Source organism: Heloderma suspectum, chromosome 2 (genome assembly GCF_057233095.1).
Source record: "Heloderma suspectum isolate Gila_16-S chromosome 2, 16-S_ref, whole genome shotgun sequence".
Classification (NCBI taxonomy): Eukaryota; Metazoa; Chordata; class Lepidosauria; order Squamata; family Helodermatidae; genus Heloderma; species Heloderma suspectum.
Window position 1 is genome coordinate 54,572,161 of NC_139459.1, and position 17,217 is coordinate 54,589,377.

The window sequence follows — 17,217 nt, forward strand, 5'->3', positions numbered from 1 at the left end:
CTTCCTCCATCACTGCACCTTTCAGACTGAGGCTGTCCTATTTAGAGACAAGAGGGAGGATAGAAGGGAGGGGGAGCGTTCATTATCGAAGCCCACGACTGCATCTGCAAACTGTTCAGTGCTTTATCGGATCTCTCTCCCCCCCGCCTCCCCGGGTAGGGACTAGGAAAAAGATAGCAGCTTTGGGTTTTGGTTGGTTTTTCCCTTTCTTTTTCCTTTTCTTCTGATGGATGTATTATTATTCAGTCTTGCCAGTCCGCTTATCTGGATTACACCGAAGCCCTCCCTGCATTTATGAAGCGTCCATTGCTAAATGCAACATGTCTGCGGATAGATGACACATAATCTGATTAAAGCAAATAAATACATACAAGAAAACACCCTCGTCCAGGCAGCTCTGGATTATTCACAGCGTCCAGTAACGCACGTCCTTCTATCCGCCTAGCTTCCATCCCCCCCCCCACCCCGCGTTCAAGACTGTCCGCATTAATTCACTTTTCTGCCGACTTTGCCATGACTTTAAAAATAAGATGGGGAGATCCACCTCACTGCCGCTGTTCCCTCGACCCGTAAGGCACCCCCTCTCCCCCACCCCCTCGTCGGGCATCCCGGTCCCTTTCATCTCCTGCACCGCGGCCACCAAACCCTCCAGGTCCCCTGCTCACCTTTGGCGAACGACGGGGGTCCGAGACTAAAGCACAGCAGAAACCAAGCGGCCACCCAGCGGCTCATGATCCTTTGATCCCCCAAGGGACGACCCCAAGAAGGTGGAGAGAGGGGACGCGAGGAGTTGCGTGTGCAGAAGAGACGCGATCCTTCTACCTGGCCACTCGGTGACGATCAGTTTTAAAAACGAAATAAATTGTCCTTTCCCTACAGATCAGGAGGGGGAATACTCTCTCCCCGTCTCTTTTCTCTTTCTTTCTTTCTTTCTTTCTTTCTTTCCTTCCTTCCTTCCTTTCTTCTTTCTCTCTGACGAGTTCTGCGTCTCGCCTAATGACAAGGATATCCTAGGAGACCCGAGAGCAGCTCACAGTCTTAAGCGCTGCCACGAGTCAATCATTGCTCGCGAGAAAAGCGCCTGCTCCGGGGGATGCGCTAGGTAGGGGTGTGCGTGTGAGGCGGGCAGGGAGAAAAGCGAGGAGAGCCCCTTTTCTTCCCCTCCGTCGGTCGCGGGTCGGTGCTGGCTGCCCCTCCTGCCGCTGCTGCAGGGAAGAGAACAATGAAGACAGAGACAGCGCGAGAGAGGAAAAGCTGTGCCGGCTGGAAGGCGCACTGTATACAAACAGAGGCGGCGTGCGTCTGTCTGAGGAGAGAACCACCCTCTCCTCCTCCGCTCTGATCTCTTCTTCTTCCCTCTCCACTCCTCCCTCCACTCGAGCCGTCGCTGCTGCTTCTGGCGGAAAGAAGCAGAAAGGACCACGGACACACCCTGCCCTCCGATTGGCTCGTCTTTTGTCTCTGTGAGGCGGGAGGGCGAAGGGGGGCAGATGGCTTGAACTGAAAGGCAAAATATATGGATTTGTATATATCGACTCGTGGAGGTCTACCGTTGTGGGCCAGTGAACAAAGCTGGGGACATTGGAACTCTGAACGGAGGAAAATAATATCCTCAAGCAAATGCTGCTAGCATGACATTAATAACAATTAATAACAATTTAAGAATGAGTTGTTCTTTTGAAGTAGCCCTCAAAATCAAAATATGACAGCAACATCTGTTGTTGTTGTTGTTGTTGTTGTTGTTGTTGTTGTAGACAGAGTTGATGTTGAGCGAGGTAATAGCTCCAGACCATCTAGTGAATTGATGGCTGGGCTGAGGTTTGAACTGGGGTTGAAGCTAATGCTCTTAACTAATACATGACACAACCGCCTTCCTTTTCATAATTCACAACTCCCAGTGAATTCTGGGACTTAGCTATATTTCAAATTTGTGTGAAATTTAATCACACAAATGCTTTGGGCAAATGTTGGTCTCTGATTAGCTCATCTTTTTCATTATCTTTCAGGTAAAGGAGAGACACCTAACCGGAAAGAAGAGTATTGCACACAAGCCTGGTTCTACACACATGCACACACAATTTGATTAAGTTTAGAGAATGCCATTCTTATATGCGGTAGCTATATACTTTTTTGAAATAAACAAATGTGTGCTACCATGTTCCAGAAGTAGCCATGTTAGCATGTTGGAAGAGAAGTTCTCAGATACACAGGAGATGAAGGCATATAAATCTCAGGCTCCTGGCTCTAACCTTCTTTACCTTTGTGAGTTGGAAGGGAAGGTCTTTGAGTAAATGAAAGAGAGATAGCTAGACATACATACCATATAATCAAGACTGACAGAATGTAGCCTTTCCCTGAAATTAAAAAAAGAGGGAACTGAAATTCCATTGTTTAAAAAACAAAATAGTAAATCCATAGACCTAACAGCTATAGGGGTATAATTCTCATTTAAATTGTGTGCTGCCTTTGAAGGGTGAAACATCTCCATTTTCTCAGCCAGCTATAAGCTCCTCTTTTTAAAGCATGTGCCATGTGATGTTGAAGAGGACTTTTTTTTCCCGTAAGAAGCAGGGTTTAATCTGAGCCATAAAACAGTCTTGGGGACTCAGTGGCAAGGCTCACCTCAGAAATCCGAGAAGTGAAATATTAATTTAATTGTGCTCATTTTTTTTGTTTCATGATAGTCTTGTTTGTCCCAGAGAATGATGGAAGGGATCCATAGTGGTCTGGAATACATCTTTTATTGGATCAACTATGGTTTAGCCAAAATCCTCCATTTGAAAAGATCCTTTACTACCCCAAATCCACAGTCTTCACACCTCAGTCTAGAAATCAGGGATTAGAACCCTCAGTTTAGAAATAATTATTAAGAATAAGCATTTCCTCCTAGTAGGGAGCTGATCCCATGTTGGGACCCAGTCATTCAGCCATTACTCATGATTCTGTGGCTAGAATAACATTTAAAGGGCCCATACAATTCCTGTTCATCTGAAATTACTGGGTGCCCATTTTTTTCATGTCTCTTTGAAAAATGTCAGCCTGTGTAATTTCATTCCTGTTTATGTGTGTGTGTATGTGTATATATATATATATATATATATATGTATATACACATATACATATACATACACACACACACACACACTAAGTAGCAAACTCAGTTCTCTGAGTGTCAGTCCCTTCTGTAGGCAAAATTGCACCATCTATGAACAAAAGGGAGGTTTCAGCAGCCTTAGCAGAACCCAAAACCTTGCACAAGTACAAAACATGTGGGGGAGGGGGGAGTAAAGAGGGGAAGCAAAATCAGTTCATTCACTTCATTGAGGACTGAGCACCCTCAGTGGTCACAGAATACTGCCTGACTTTTGGGGAGGAAGGGGACAGGAAACTGGGTGGAATGTGGGTGGAACACATCTCCCAGACCATATGGATAAAAAAAATATTCTACTATTCCTGTGTAAGTTGTATGAGGATTTGATGGGTATAATTAATAATGGCCTGAATTCACAAAAGTCCAGTTTGATTGTGCCATTTCATTCCCCTCCAAATCCTAGCTTGGCTGGCTTAGTTCCAAAAACATATTTCAACAAGATGTTGTCTTCTTGAATTCTTCTTTGTTTATGCAGTGACTGTCCTGTGCAGATAGGTCACATGAACACTAATCTTGGATTCTGGAATGAGTAATGCGATCTCCTCAATCCTCACACATGTAGAATGTGCAAAAAGAGGGGCATTCTATCAGTTTCCACATGTGTTATATTATAACCAGAAAGATAAGCCATTCATACTTGTGTAAAGAGCACCAACAAAATTTGCATTATTGGTTTAGCCCATCTCTAATTATGCCCTAAAACCAGGATGTGGGTGGCTGTTGGAGTTAAGAGTCAAGCAAAGGATGTCCAGGAACTGCAGAGAACTGAAAATATTCCAGAGTTGTAGGAGTCGAGTTCATCATCAGCGAAGGAATTTTCCTTTTATTTGCTGCACTATTGGGAGAAACCCACAATTCAAAAATGAATGCAGTTCAAGAACAGATCACTTTAGGAAAAGAATATACAATAGAGCAGAGTACTTGACTATGTGAATGTTTTCCTTGAATCTGAATGCTTTCAGATTACATTGTACCATGAAGCAATTTTTCTAATTCTGCTGAGAGAGCACAAAATGGTGCATTCAAATGTTATAAGATTGACATGCTTAAGTACATTTAGGTGATAGATTTTTTCTGTCTACATTTTCAGTGCATATTTTATGTATATTACTTGGGGTAATAACATAATACGTTTAATTATTGAAGAGCTGAAGCTATTATAAAACTGGTGTAGAAAGACACCAGGACAAAAGCAGAGATGGGGAAGATCTATTTACAGTCACTGACTCTTTTGTTTGACAGTTCATGATTGTTTCCAGGTTGTTGTTTTTAGCCTATCTTTTAATGCTACAAAGTCTTCTAGAGGTTTTTCTTTTCTTTCTTTTTTTTCTTTTACTCAAAAACCATTCTATACTACTTTACACTCCTATCTCACCACTGGGGAATATCTTGTCTCTGGCATTTTATTTTTTATTTAATTGTATCCCATTAGATAGTTGGGGGAGAGATTTATAATGTGGGGCATGTCCTTTTTATCTGTTCAAAGGAGATGAAACCACCCAAGTAATAACTTACATTTATACAGTGCATTTCCTCTCTAGAATCCCAGATCACTTTACACACTCTATATATACAGCAATCACTCCATCCATCACTAAAATGCAGCTACCTCTCTGGTGGGCTTCTCGGAGTAGTAGTACACACCCACATAAGAGCTTTAGATAGGAACATGACTTCAGAATATAAATGTAGGAAGAAGTGGGGTGGATGCATTGCAGTCACTTATAATGGGATTTGCCAAGGAAACCTAGAATAACATCATTTGTAAATCACATTGCTGCTGCTGGCTAGTGTAATGAAATATGGGGTCAGAAGGGTCTAATGCTGAGGATTAGTTGTTTGTTTAATATGAGTGGTTTAAAGCCACTGACACAAACCTGGTGCATGAGTGCTCTCTCACACATGTATGTTTTCACCCACCCTGCCCATCTATCAATTTTTGCATTAGTATTTAGCACAAGCCCATTTATACAGACACTGACTTTATCCTTCACTTATTCATATACCTATAAACTTCTACCCCTTCATGGATCACTGCCTTGTTGTGGCGAAGGGGCTTGCGTAACTCAGTGAAGCCATAAGCTATGCCGTGCAGGGCCACCCAAGACGGACAGGTCATGGCAGAGAGTTCTGACAAAATGTGGTCCACTGGAGAAGGAAATGGCAACCCACTCCAGTATTCTTGCCAAGAAAACCCCATGGAACGTATCACAAGGCTAAAAGATATGACGCCGGAAGATGAGCCCCTCAGGTCGGAAGGTGTCCAATATGCTACTGGGGAAGAGCAGAGGGTATTTCCAAGTAGCGCCAGAAAGAGTGAAGCGGCTGGGCCAAACCCGAAAGGACACTCAGCTGTGGATGTGTCTGGTGGTGAAAAGAAAATCCGATGCTGTAAAGAACAATATTGTTGAGGAACCTGGAATGTCAGATCAATGAATCAAGGTAAGCTGGAGGTGGTCAAACATGAGATGGCAAGATTGAACATCGACATCTTGGGAATCAGCGAACTAAAATGGACAGGCATGGGCGAATTTAATTCAGGTGACCATCTTATCTACTATTGTGGGCAAGAATCCCTTAGAAGAAATGGAGTAGCACTCATAGTCAACAAAAGGGTGGGAAAAGCAGTACTGGGGTACAATCTTAAAAATGATAGAATGATCTCAGTATGAATCCAAGGCAAACCATTCAACATCACAGTAATTCAAGTCTATGCCCCAACCACTGAGGATGAAGAAGCTGAGGTTGATCGGTTCTATGAAGACCTACAACACCTTCGAGAACTAACACCCAAAAAAGATGTCCTCTGCATCATAGGGGGTTGGAATGCTAAAGTAGGAAATCAAGAAATCACCAGGATAACAGGCAGGCATGGCCTTGGTGTACAAAATGAAGCAGGACAAAAGCTAATAGAGTTTTGCCAAGAGAACATGCTGATCATAGCAAACACTCTTTTCCAACAGCACAAGAGGCGACTCTACACATGGACATCACCAGATGGTGAATATCGAAATCAGATTGATTATGTCCTTTGCAGCCAAAGATGGAGAAGCTCCATACAGTCAGTAAAAACAAGACCTGGAGCTGACTGTGGCTCAGATAATGAGCTGCTTCTTGCAAAATTTCGTCTTAAATTGAAGAATGTCGGGAAAACCACTAAACCGTTCAGGTATGACCTAAATCATATCCCTGATGAATATACAGTGGAGGTGAGGAATAGATTTCAGGGATTAGACCTGATAGACAGAGTGCCTGAGGAACTATGGACGGAGGTCCGTAACATTGTTCAGGAGGCAGCAACGAAATCCATCCCAAAGAAAAAGAAATGCAAGAAAGCAAAGTGGCTGTCTGATGAGGCTTTACAAGTAGCTGAGGAAAGAAGGGAAGCAAAAAGCAAGGGAGAAAGGGGAAGATATACCCAACTGAACGCAGAGTTCCAGAGAATAGCAAGGAGAGACAAGAAGGCCTTCTTAAATGAACAATGCAAAGAAATCGAGGAAAACAACAGAATGGGAAAGACTAGAGATCTCTTCAAGAAAATTGGAGATCTCAAGGGAACGTTTTGTGCAAAGACGGGCATGATCAAGGACAAAGAAGGCAGGGACCTAACAGAAGCAGATGAGATGAAGAAGAGGTGGCAAGAATACACAGAAGAACTATACAGGAAAGATCTGAATGTCCCTGATAGCCATGATAGTGCGGTCACTGAACTTGAGCCGGACATCCTCGAGAGTGAAGTCAAGTGGGCCTTAGGAAGCATGACTAACAACAAAGCTAGCGGAGATGACAGTATTCCAGCCGAGCTATTTAAAATCCTAAAAGATGATGCTGTTAAAGTGCTGCATTCAATATGCCAACAAATCTGGAACACTCAACAGTGGCCACAAGACTGGAAAAGGTCAGTTTACATTCCAATTCCAAAGAAGGGCAACGCCAAAGAGTGTTCAAACTACTGCACAATTGCGCTCATTTCACATGCCAGCAAGGTGATGCTCAAAATCCTACAAGCTAGGCTTCAGCAGTATGCGAACCGAGAACTACCGGAAGTACAAGCTGGGTTTAGAAGAGGCAGAGGAACTAGAGATCAAATCGCCAACATTCGCTGCATCATGGAGAAAGCAAGAGAATTCCAGAAAAACGTCTATTTCTGCTTCATTGACTACGCTAAAGCCTTTGATTGTGTGGATCACAACAAACTGTGGCAAATTCTTAAAGTGATGGGAGTACCAGACCACCTTACCTGTCTCCTGAGAAACCTGTCAAGAAGCAACAGTAAGAACCAGACATGGAACAACCGATTGGTTCAAAATTGGGAAAGGAGTACGACAAGGCTGCATACTGTCACCCTGCTTATTTAACTTATATGCAGAGTACATCATGAGAAATGCCGGGTTGGATGAATCAGAGGTCGGAATTAAGATTGCTGGTAGAATTATCAACAACCTCCGATATGCAGACGATACCACCCTAATGGCAGAAAGCGAAGAGGATCTAAAGAGCCTCTTGTTGAGGGTGAAAGAGGAGAGTGCAAAAGCTGGTTTGAAACTCAACATTAAAAAAACGAAGATCATGGCATCTGGCCCCATCACTTCCTGGCATATAGAAGGGGAAGAAATGGAAGCAGTGACAGATTTTACTTTCTTGGGCTCCAAGATCACCACAGACGGTGACTGTAGCCATGAAATTAAAAGACGCTTGCTCCTGGAAAGAAAGCTATGGCCAACCTAGACAGCATAGTAAGAAGCAGAGACATCACCTTGCCGACAAAGGTCCGCCTAATCAAAGCTATGGTTTTCCCAGTAGTAATGTATGGCTGTGAGAGCTGGACTATAAGGAAGGCTGAGCGCCGAAGAATTGATGCTTTCGATCTGTGGTGCTGGAGAAGACTCTTACGAGTGCCCTGGACTGCAAGGAGGTCAAATCAGTCCATCCTAAAGGAAATCAACCCTGAGTGCTCATTGGAAGGACAGATAATGAAGCTGAAGCTCCAATATTTTGGCCACCTAATGTGAAGAGAAAACTCCCTGGAAAAGACCCTGATGCTGGGAAAGACTGAAGGCCAAAGGAGAAGGGGACGGCAGAGGATGAGATGGCTAGATAGCATCACGGATGCAATGAATATGAACTTGAGCACACTCCGGGAGAGAGCGCAGGACAGGAAGGCCTGGCGTGCTATGGTCCATGGGGTCACGAAGAGTCGGACACGACTGAACGACTGAACAACAACAATAAACTTCTGATTTTTTTCCTCCATAAAGATGAAAATTAGGGCTTAACAAAACTAGATAACTGGCTTCCTCAGATTGTAAAGTGTCTTGTTCTGTTTTACGGCATAAAATCAGGACGTGTTGAATAAGGATCCACCCCTTTCAAAACTGGGAAATTCGTAAGGTATACAGAAAAGGAACAGTGAATGAACTCTTTAGCTAGCATATGCACAAAATGAGAAACCATATATGTCCCTTACATATCTAGAATTAGAGTGGTGCTTTGGGGTAAGAAGGTGCAAAATCCAGACAGGGCTTGAGCCTCAACTCCTTTACTGAAATTAATCCTTGAGAGAGAGAGAGGGGATCTCTATACCAGCCTAAATTCCTGCATTTAAAATAGGCATTCTGCTTCCATTTTAAATGGAGGATCACCACACTGACTCCCCTTACATGTGCTTCCTCCCCCACGCCTTCTCCCCATAACTGAATCTTCCATGATCTTTCATTGATCTTGCTCCTCTTCTTGCTGCTTTAACTCTTTTCACGGCGGAAACTGAAGCAGAAGACAATGCTGCAATTTGATAGCTTATTATCTGTGATTTGTTTAAAAACAGAACAAAGGGCATTTAGTGCAGGAGGGTTACTGTAGGGTCACGGCGTCATGTCAAGAGCCTGCAAACTTCCATGAAGGAGCAATCTCAATCTCAGTATAAAAGCTCCTTGTGATGAAGCCCTAATTCAACATTGCATTTCAACATTTTCAGTTTCTTGCCTGCCTTCCCCAACAAAGTATGGCTTCATTCAGAGATGCAGTGGCAACTGGCTGATGGAATAATTAGCCAAGTTGCTCAACGATATGTGCTCAACCAAGTTGCTCAACCATTTGTAGGTACTTAATATTATTTATATATTTTAAGATATTTATACCCTTCCCTTCAAAAAATAAACAAAATTCCCAGAACAGATTTACAGTAAATCTAAGCATTCTGTAATACAAAAATAAAAACACTAGTGTATACAATAAAGCAACAACAACTAATAAAATCTAAAACAGCAGATAGCAGAGCAGCATAAAAACTAATCACTGGAGATAAAATTCACTGTTAAAATGCCTAGGGGAAACAACTCTTCTCCTGGCCCTGAAATGACATCAAGATAGCTGCCAGGCAACCCTCTTTGGGGAGACTATTCTAGGATCTCACAAAAAAGGTAATATAGAATATTGCTTCATCTCCGATGGTAGAATATCAAGATTCTCTTTGGGTTTCCAGTCTATGAATACAGTGGGTTGGATCCCATGAGCAGCGTTCCATTCATATGATGCTCCCTCCAGCAGAAGTGGGGGAGGCAATATTTGCCTATTTCTCCTTTCCCTTGCAACCCCCTGTTCCCCTCAAAAAATCTACTCTGGGGGGCTGGAGGACCCTCTAGAACAGTGTGGGAGATAGTACAGGAGGCTGCGGTGGGAAGAGGGAATTGGTGAAAATCACCTCTCCCTCTCTCTCCAGTGGGCGCCTCCACTGGATCAGAGTCCCTTCCACAGATGAAAGGAGTTCTTCCATTTGAAGAAGGGTATGTCACTCCAGAGTGATTAAGTTATCTCTCATTGCCATATAGGAGGTCCAGATTTGATTGCTGTTGATGCTTTCAGACTTTGATTTAGGAAGTAGCTCTGTCTGTAAAAAAAACAAAAACAAACAAACAAACAAAAAACCCATTGGTTAGGATTTAATATCTTTGTTACTACCTGTTCAATACGGTACACATTTCTGGGGAAAAGGAATTAAGAAGCTTAATGCTCCCTTTCTGAATTCTCACCGCCACTTCTATTTTAAATGTAGCTTGCTTAACAAGTGATACAGTAACAGTACATACTAATTCGACTGCATTAGAACCTTGAAATGTATCAGGATCTTTCTGAAGGAATATTTTTTTTAAATGTTAAAGATGAACATATGAGTGGCATGGCACTGGTCTGGGAACTTGGATGATGCTTGTTCTGTTTCTATTCATGCTACTAATCTGTAATGTGAGTTTGGTGCTATCTATCTATTCATTTCCCCCTCTCTGGGCCTGTTTCTCTGCCAAGGCCTTGGGGATGTATGAGAAATTCATTTCAGTTTGTTTTTGACTAGAATTAGCCCAGTTCTCACCTCCCAGAGCTGAGCCAAACACAGACCCGAACATGATCTGTGGTCAAAGTCCATACGTTTCTGAGCTTGCAATGCAATTCATGGAACAAAACAAACAAACAAAAAGGTTAAAAATGTGTACATTCGAAAAAAAAAAATGTGCACAATCGATGCATATATTTGGAAAAATATGAACAACAAAAAAAGCATATTAAACAAAATACGCCCCAAAGGCAAAGGTTAATAATATACATCTTAAAATAAATAAACTCACTGAAATTCTAAAATTAGACTATAATATTGAAATGAATTACAATTAATACAATTACTGAAAGAACCAAGAAAACAAGACAAAACCCCTATATCCACATTCACTGGCAGGCACACCCACCCACCAAGTATGGTGGCTGTTTTCTGACTCTGTAGGAAATGGTGTTTGGTTAAGTGGTTGTCTCCAGGGAGCAAACAGGCAGGTGGAGTAGGAGGGTCAGTAACAAACATTGGAACCACTGTTGGGCACATTTCTTCCCCTCAGTCTGTCAGATAGGCAAGCAGACCTAATCTCTCCCACTCCTTTCTGCCAGGGTACAGCCTTGGAGGGAGCAATCCTATGGCCTCTAGTCAGCGGCAAGCCGGCAAGATGGCCATAGGGTATGTGTTTTTCTGCGGACCGACCTTCCCCCTCTTCTGCGCTGCCTCACAGGCAGTGTGGAATGGCCCCGTGCTCCGCGCTCGGAAGAGGAGTGCAGAGCGGCCAAAATGGGGCATTCTGGGGCAGGGAAGGTGGAAATGCCAGTACAACACATCCTATGTGATTTCTGGCAGCCTTCTCCCCTGCTCTGCCTTCCTGTGGTTAGACAGCTGAAATCGGCTGTCTAGCCGCAAATGCAGGGCAGGAGAAGGCAGTGCAGAGGGAAAGATCTCCTCCATGCTTCTCCTGCCCTGCATTGGATAGGCAGTCGCCTCCGAGTTTGGAGGCGGCCACCTATCTCCATAGGATTATGCCCTTATAGGGTTTCCTTCCTCTAATAACTGGATGCTAACAACAACAAAAACACCACAGTCCAGCAAGCATGGGCCTTGTGAAGTGGCAAGTAGACGCACTGCCCCTTCATTCTTAAAACATGTATAAACGTTTGCCCTCACTGGCACCGAACAGGCACCACACACACACACACACACACACACACGAGAAAAAACAAACAAAAAACAAAGCTCACAATCTAATAAGAGCATGAGTTAGAACGAGGTTAGAGATGGAATTTGGAGGACCCTGACAAGCTCACGTTTTGCTGGTTTGCACATCCCTACCTTGCATTTCTTTTCTGTTTGTATTTTAAGTTATTTGAGGAGATAATTTCTTTTATGGAGCATTTAAATTTCAGTAGAAATTAAAGATTTCTACTTCAGCACCACCTCTTCTTGCCTACTTCAACAACAGAACTTTGGATCACAAAACTATAACAACACAAAAGGTCTAAGCTTCACTTGGGACCTATCTACTCCCATAACCAAACAGCAATTGTGTGTTATTGTGAATAGTTTGTTCCTGTCACCGCTCCTTTTTGCTCTTCATTTTAAGATTTCCAGGAAACAAGCACAGGAGCTCTGAGTTACTTTGGTGACTCTTGATGTCACCTTCAGAATATCTAGATAGATAGTTTATTGTACGGACCAGTTTTAATTTAAAGATTAGCTTTTATCATGGTCTTCCATCCAAGTGCTGACCAGATCTAACACAGTTAGATCTGGAGATAGTAGCAGTTGTCTGTCTCTGTCTCTGTCTCCCTCTCCATAAAATTAAGGTCCACAACAGCAAAAACTCTATCTGAGCTATTTCAACAAGATTACATTGACAGAGAACAATAAATGGGGAACACAGTGAAGTCAAATATCAGGACCAATTCACACAACTAATGTTGATTCATACAAACATTTCATGTGATGGCAACGTGGACAAACAATAATTAATTGTCATCTTTTGACATACTGATCAGTCCTACGATTGCTCTAGGGGGGGTGAAAATTAGGTTCAGTTCATTTTTTTGACAAGAACTTACTAACATTTACAAAGTTTTTCAGAAATGGGATGGAAAGAATTTGAGATTTATTTATTTATTTATTTTTAATAAATATGGGAGAAAGTGAAACTGACAGATTTTTCCATCTAGGCACAGGGCTTTGAGTAGTAGGTCTTAAAAGTCTGAGTTTGAATCTCTGTATATTCGGCCATGTTTGTGGTGCTAAATTAGGGATGTCACCTCTTTTTTCTGACAGGCTTATCTTTAACAGCTACATGGCAGACAGGTACAGCATGGTCTTGTTCATGCTGGGAATACCTTTACCAATTCAATATGGTCTGTTCAGATGGGTGAGAATTTTGTTTGGTTCATTTTTTGATAAGAATGTAGCAACATTTGCAATTTTCTTCATAAACAGGACAGAAAGAATTATATATATGTGAAAAGGGAAACTGACAGATTCATCCATCCCTGGAATGCTTCTTACAGCCTGGCTCAAAGAAAACGCATTTGATTCATTTCTCAGAATATGCTTGTCAAAGTGCAATCTCAACATTTTTTTTTTTAAAAAATAGACCACTATTCCCATTTCAGATTCTGTAAAACAGATTATGAAGTCTTCCATTGCAATTTGTGTATAAAGGAAGAAAAGGAGATGCTTAAGTAAATCTTCATGCAAGAAGTTCAGGGCAGGATCCAAATAACTGCACAAACTATTTTTCATGCCCAGTCAGAAACTAACAGAGCAATCCTGTTGTCCCTGGACTGCATACCAGGGGGCATAGGATTGTCTAGAAAAATCCACCTGATGTTTTAGACAGACATCTGATCTCAAAGGGATTTTTCCAGAGTTAGAACCCTCCTCCTGGCTCCCCCAAGCCACAGTGAAGATTTCTGAGGTGGCTTCCTCTATGAGGAACTCCAACCTCATAGAGGGGGAGAAATGGGAGCGTCAGGGGCATGCTGGTTGGCAGGGAGGGAGTAGCCAATGATCTGAAGCCCTCCTAAGCCCTCCCTGCCCTGAACCACACCCCCAGCAGAGAGGGAAAGATGGACTCTGAGACCCAACTAATGGAAATTCCCTTTTTGGAAGACAAAGAGGCAAAAAAAAAAAAAAATGCCATTGCTGTTCCCTCAGCCATGCTGACAACAGCCCAGCAGGGCTTAGGTCAGTACAGAGCCTCTGGGATCAGAGTGCTGCATGCACTGATAGGGCTCCATGTCTTTAGGATTGCTCTGTACAGTAAAAATATCTTACTGGTAGGGGAATATACTTGTCCTTGGGCCAGTAGCTGTTTGGATTCCAGCCATAATGAGAGCTAGCCCTTTAAAAATGTACTTGTTAGTTTATTGTTAGTTTAGTGTTGCTTTTTTTGGCAGAATGATTCTTCTAGATCATAACCGGGGGTAGGGGGATTTAAAAGTTAATGAGAGGTCAAGAACAAAATGTATCTAACCAACACTGAAAATATTTTTTCTTCCCCATTGCATCTATCATATTGAGGACAATATCTTAATAGAGCACTGCATAACAAAGAGGAGGTAATGCCAATGTATTTATGATACTACCTTCCTACTTTTCTGTCATTGTCTCACATGGAGAAAGTCCACACCCAAACAAGTGAGTTACAAATGAGTCCATAACGATCATTTTTACAATAATTACAAAATCACAAGTTCTCATACCCATGTTCTGTTATGACCAAGTCCTTCTAAAACAATTCTCTCTCAAGGCAGAAATTGACTTTAGATTTATGGGACATTTGTAGAAGTGATTCTTGCACAAGGATTAAAAACTTGAAGACTAATGGACAACTAAATACACAGATCACATCTCTCTCTCTCTCTCTCTCTCTCTCTCTGTCTCTCTCTCTCTGCTATTTTCTATAAATAGTATATAAAATATTTATCACTTTTGCTGTTTACTATGTCATTTATTTAGGTTGCTTTGGAGATATCAGCATGATTATTCCTCACGTATCATTCCTTTTCTTCAATAATAGTAAAGTAGCATCCTCTATGCACAAATTTCCAGCAGCCTACAAAGCCAAAAGTTATTGTGATCAATATGTTTTCCAGCAAATAGAAGTTTATCAGCTGTAATATTAGAGGGTTGGAACAACAGTTTCAATGAGCATTAAAGTAACACAATCTCGGTAATCCCAATTACAGTTCAGAGGAGAGATAAACCCTTCTTCAGATGCTATAATAAACTCCAACATCAGAATTGTACAGCACTGCTTGAAGGAAGAGACAAAGGAGGCAAAGGAGACAGGGGCAAAGAGGTAAGTGGGCTACAGGAAGCCCAGGGGGCTGTCCTTTTTTTCCTTCTGAGTGGCTGGGAGCTCACCAGGTGCTTCTGGGAGCTCCAACTGAATTGGGGTGTGTGGCCTGAGTACTTCCAGCAACTGAGTGGGCAGGAAGCTTCAGTCTGTTTCCCACCTCCCAGCTGAGCAGAGCAGAGCAGAGCAGAGCAGAGCAAGCTGCTCCAGCTGGTCCAGGCCAGGGACTACAGAAGCAAGCAAGCTCCCAGAGAGCGAGAGACCAGAGCGAGCGGCCAGGGGGAGCAAACAGGAGTTGGCCAGAGGAGTTCGACAGGGAAGGTCAAGGGGGAGGCCCCTAACATTTTTTTTTAAATTATTTTTCTTGTAACACACACTTCCACACCAGTGGGACTCTGCTTTTAACCTCTAGTGAGTAGAGGAGCAGGCACAGGCTAGTCTAGAACAATAACAAAGCTAGACACAAAAAGGGACAAGAGGCTATGGAAGAACAAGACTCTCCAATGGTGGTGACCTGCAAGATGTGTGCAATGTTTGTTTTCTTGCCTGAGAACAACATGAGCTACACCTGCAACAAGTGCAAGTTGACCACGCTGCTGGAAGAAAAAGTAAGAGGACTGGAGCAGCGACTGTTGACCCTCTGGAAATAAGAGAACACGAAGAGTTCTTGGGCAGAATGGTGGAACTAGAGCAGCAAAGTAGGGATATCAGAGAATTCCGCCACGGATTCATCCCTGCAAACTCCGTGGCGGAACGGCCTGCCCCCCCACCCCCCTGCGGATCTCCCCCAGGACAAGACTTACCTGGGGTGGATGTTCCAGGTGGCGGCGGCTGTGGCGGCTGGTCTTCTGACCGGCTGCTGCCGCCACCATTTGCAGTCTTGTCGTGTTTTTTTTTTTTTTACAAGATGTGATAGGCTACGTAAAGATTTACGTAGCCTATCATGGCTGGGTAAAAAAACCAAAAAACAAAAACCGCGTATGCAAATTGTGGCGGCTACGGCCGCCGCCATTTGCGTTCCTTATTTTTGGCTGTCTTAGTCTACATAAATATTTATGTAGACTATGACGGCAAAAATAAGGGGAACGCAAATAGCGTAGCGGGCGCTATTTGCGTCCCTTTTTGATTCGCTGTTTTAGCCTACATAAATATTTATGTAGATTAAGATGGCCAAAAATAAGGAACACAAATGGTGGCGGCCGTAGCCGCTGCCATTTGCGTACGCGGGTTTGTTTGTTTTTTTACGCATAGCCCTCCGCGGCCGGAAATCTGGCTGCGTACGGCTCTGGCCTGGGCCTGGCTGGCTGCTCCACGGAGCTGCCGCAGAGCACAGCCGGCCGTGGAGGATTCCAGGGGTGAGGAACGGATCGCCCCCCCAGTTGAGGATTCCGGGGGGAGGGACAGAACGCCTCCCCCCCACCATCACCATAATCCATGGAAAGGTAAGTGACTTTTGTACATCCCTACAGCAAAGTGAAGACCAGAAACTTGAAGAGCAACAGCAAGCTGAGGCACAAGTGGGAAATGCTGAGGTGAGGAAAAATGCAGTAGAGGATACTCCTTGGAAAAGGGTGACAGTTAGGAGAAGAAGAACTAGATACCACTCTGCACCAGAGGAAGCAGTGGAGCTGTGGAACCGATTCCAGGTACATGAGGATGAGACTGGAAGACAGCCTGAAGAGGAAGAATCACAGGGGAACCTGCATGAGAGTGAGCAAGAGGCTGACGGCCAGTCATGCAGAGGTGATGAAACCCAGGCCTACAACAAGAAGAAGAGAAGAGTAGTAGTATTGGGAGACTCCTTGCTGCATGGGATCGAAACCCAAGTATGTTGCGAAGACCTATGGACACGCCAGGTATGTTGTCTCCTGGGAGGATGGATTAGAGATATGTCTGAAAGGTTGCCTGCACTCATAAAGCCCTCTGACAGGTATCCATTTCTTCTCACCCATGTGGGAACAAATGATACTGCCAAGCGGAGGTACGAAGAAATCACGTCAGACTTGGAAGCTTTGGGAAGGAAACTCAAGAACCTTGGTGCCCAGAGAGTTTTCTCATCCATCCTTCCAGTAGTCAGAAGAGGGTAGGGATGGCGGAGAATTTCTCCCCGAAACTTCGGGGGGCCGAGCACCAACATGTTCGGCCCCCCGAACAAGTTTCGGGGAGAAATTCTCCGCCCCCCTGCCCCCCGCACCCCCCCAGGACGGGACTTACCTTTGCCGAATGTCCCTCCCGGCGGCGGGTCCGGCCGGCGGTTCGGCGGGTGTTCGTGTGGGGCGGGAGCGGCAGCCGGTCTTTTGACCGGCTGCCGCCGCTGCCATTCCAATAAAAGAAAAAAAAAACAAAACGCCCCCATGATAGGCTACGTGACGATTAACGTAGCCTATCACAGCTAGATTTGCAAAGTCAGCCATGATAGGC

The 17,217-nt window shown here is 43.7% G+C and overlaps 1 protein-coding gene across 2 annotated transcripts in view; it reads right to left on the reverse strand.

Moving 5' to 3' along the window:
- Nucleotides 1–1,356, reverse strand: part of EDIL3 (EGF like and discoidin domains 3) — a 424,305-nt gene extending 422,949 nt beyond the window's left edge. Inside the window, exon 1 of one of the 2 annotated variants that reach the window (XM_084832084.1) lies at nucleotides 666–1,356. In XM_084832084.1, coding sequence (XP_084688210.1) covers nucleotides 666–732 — 67 coding nt within the window. In that variant the 5' untranslated portion in view covers nucleotides 733–1,356. The remainder of the gene's footprint in view (nucleotides 1–665) is intronic. The other variant, XM_084832085.1, reaches the window with a different exon arrangement.
- Between the last annotated feature and the right edge of the window lie 15,861 nt (nucleotides 1,357–17,217).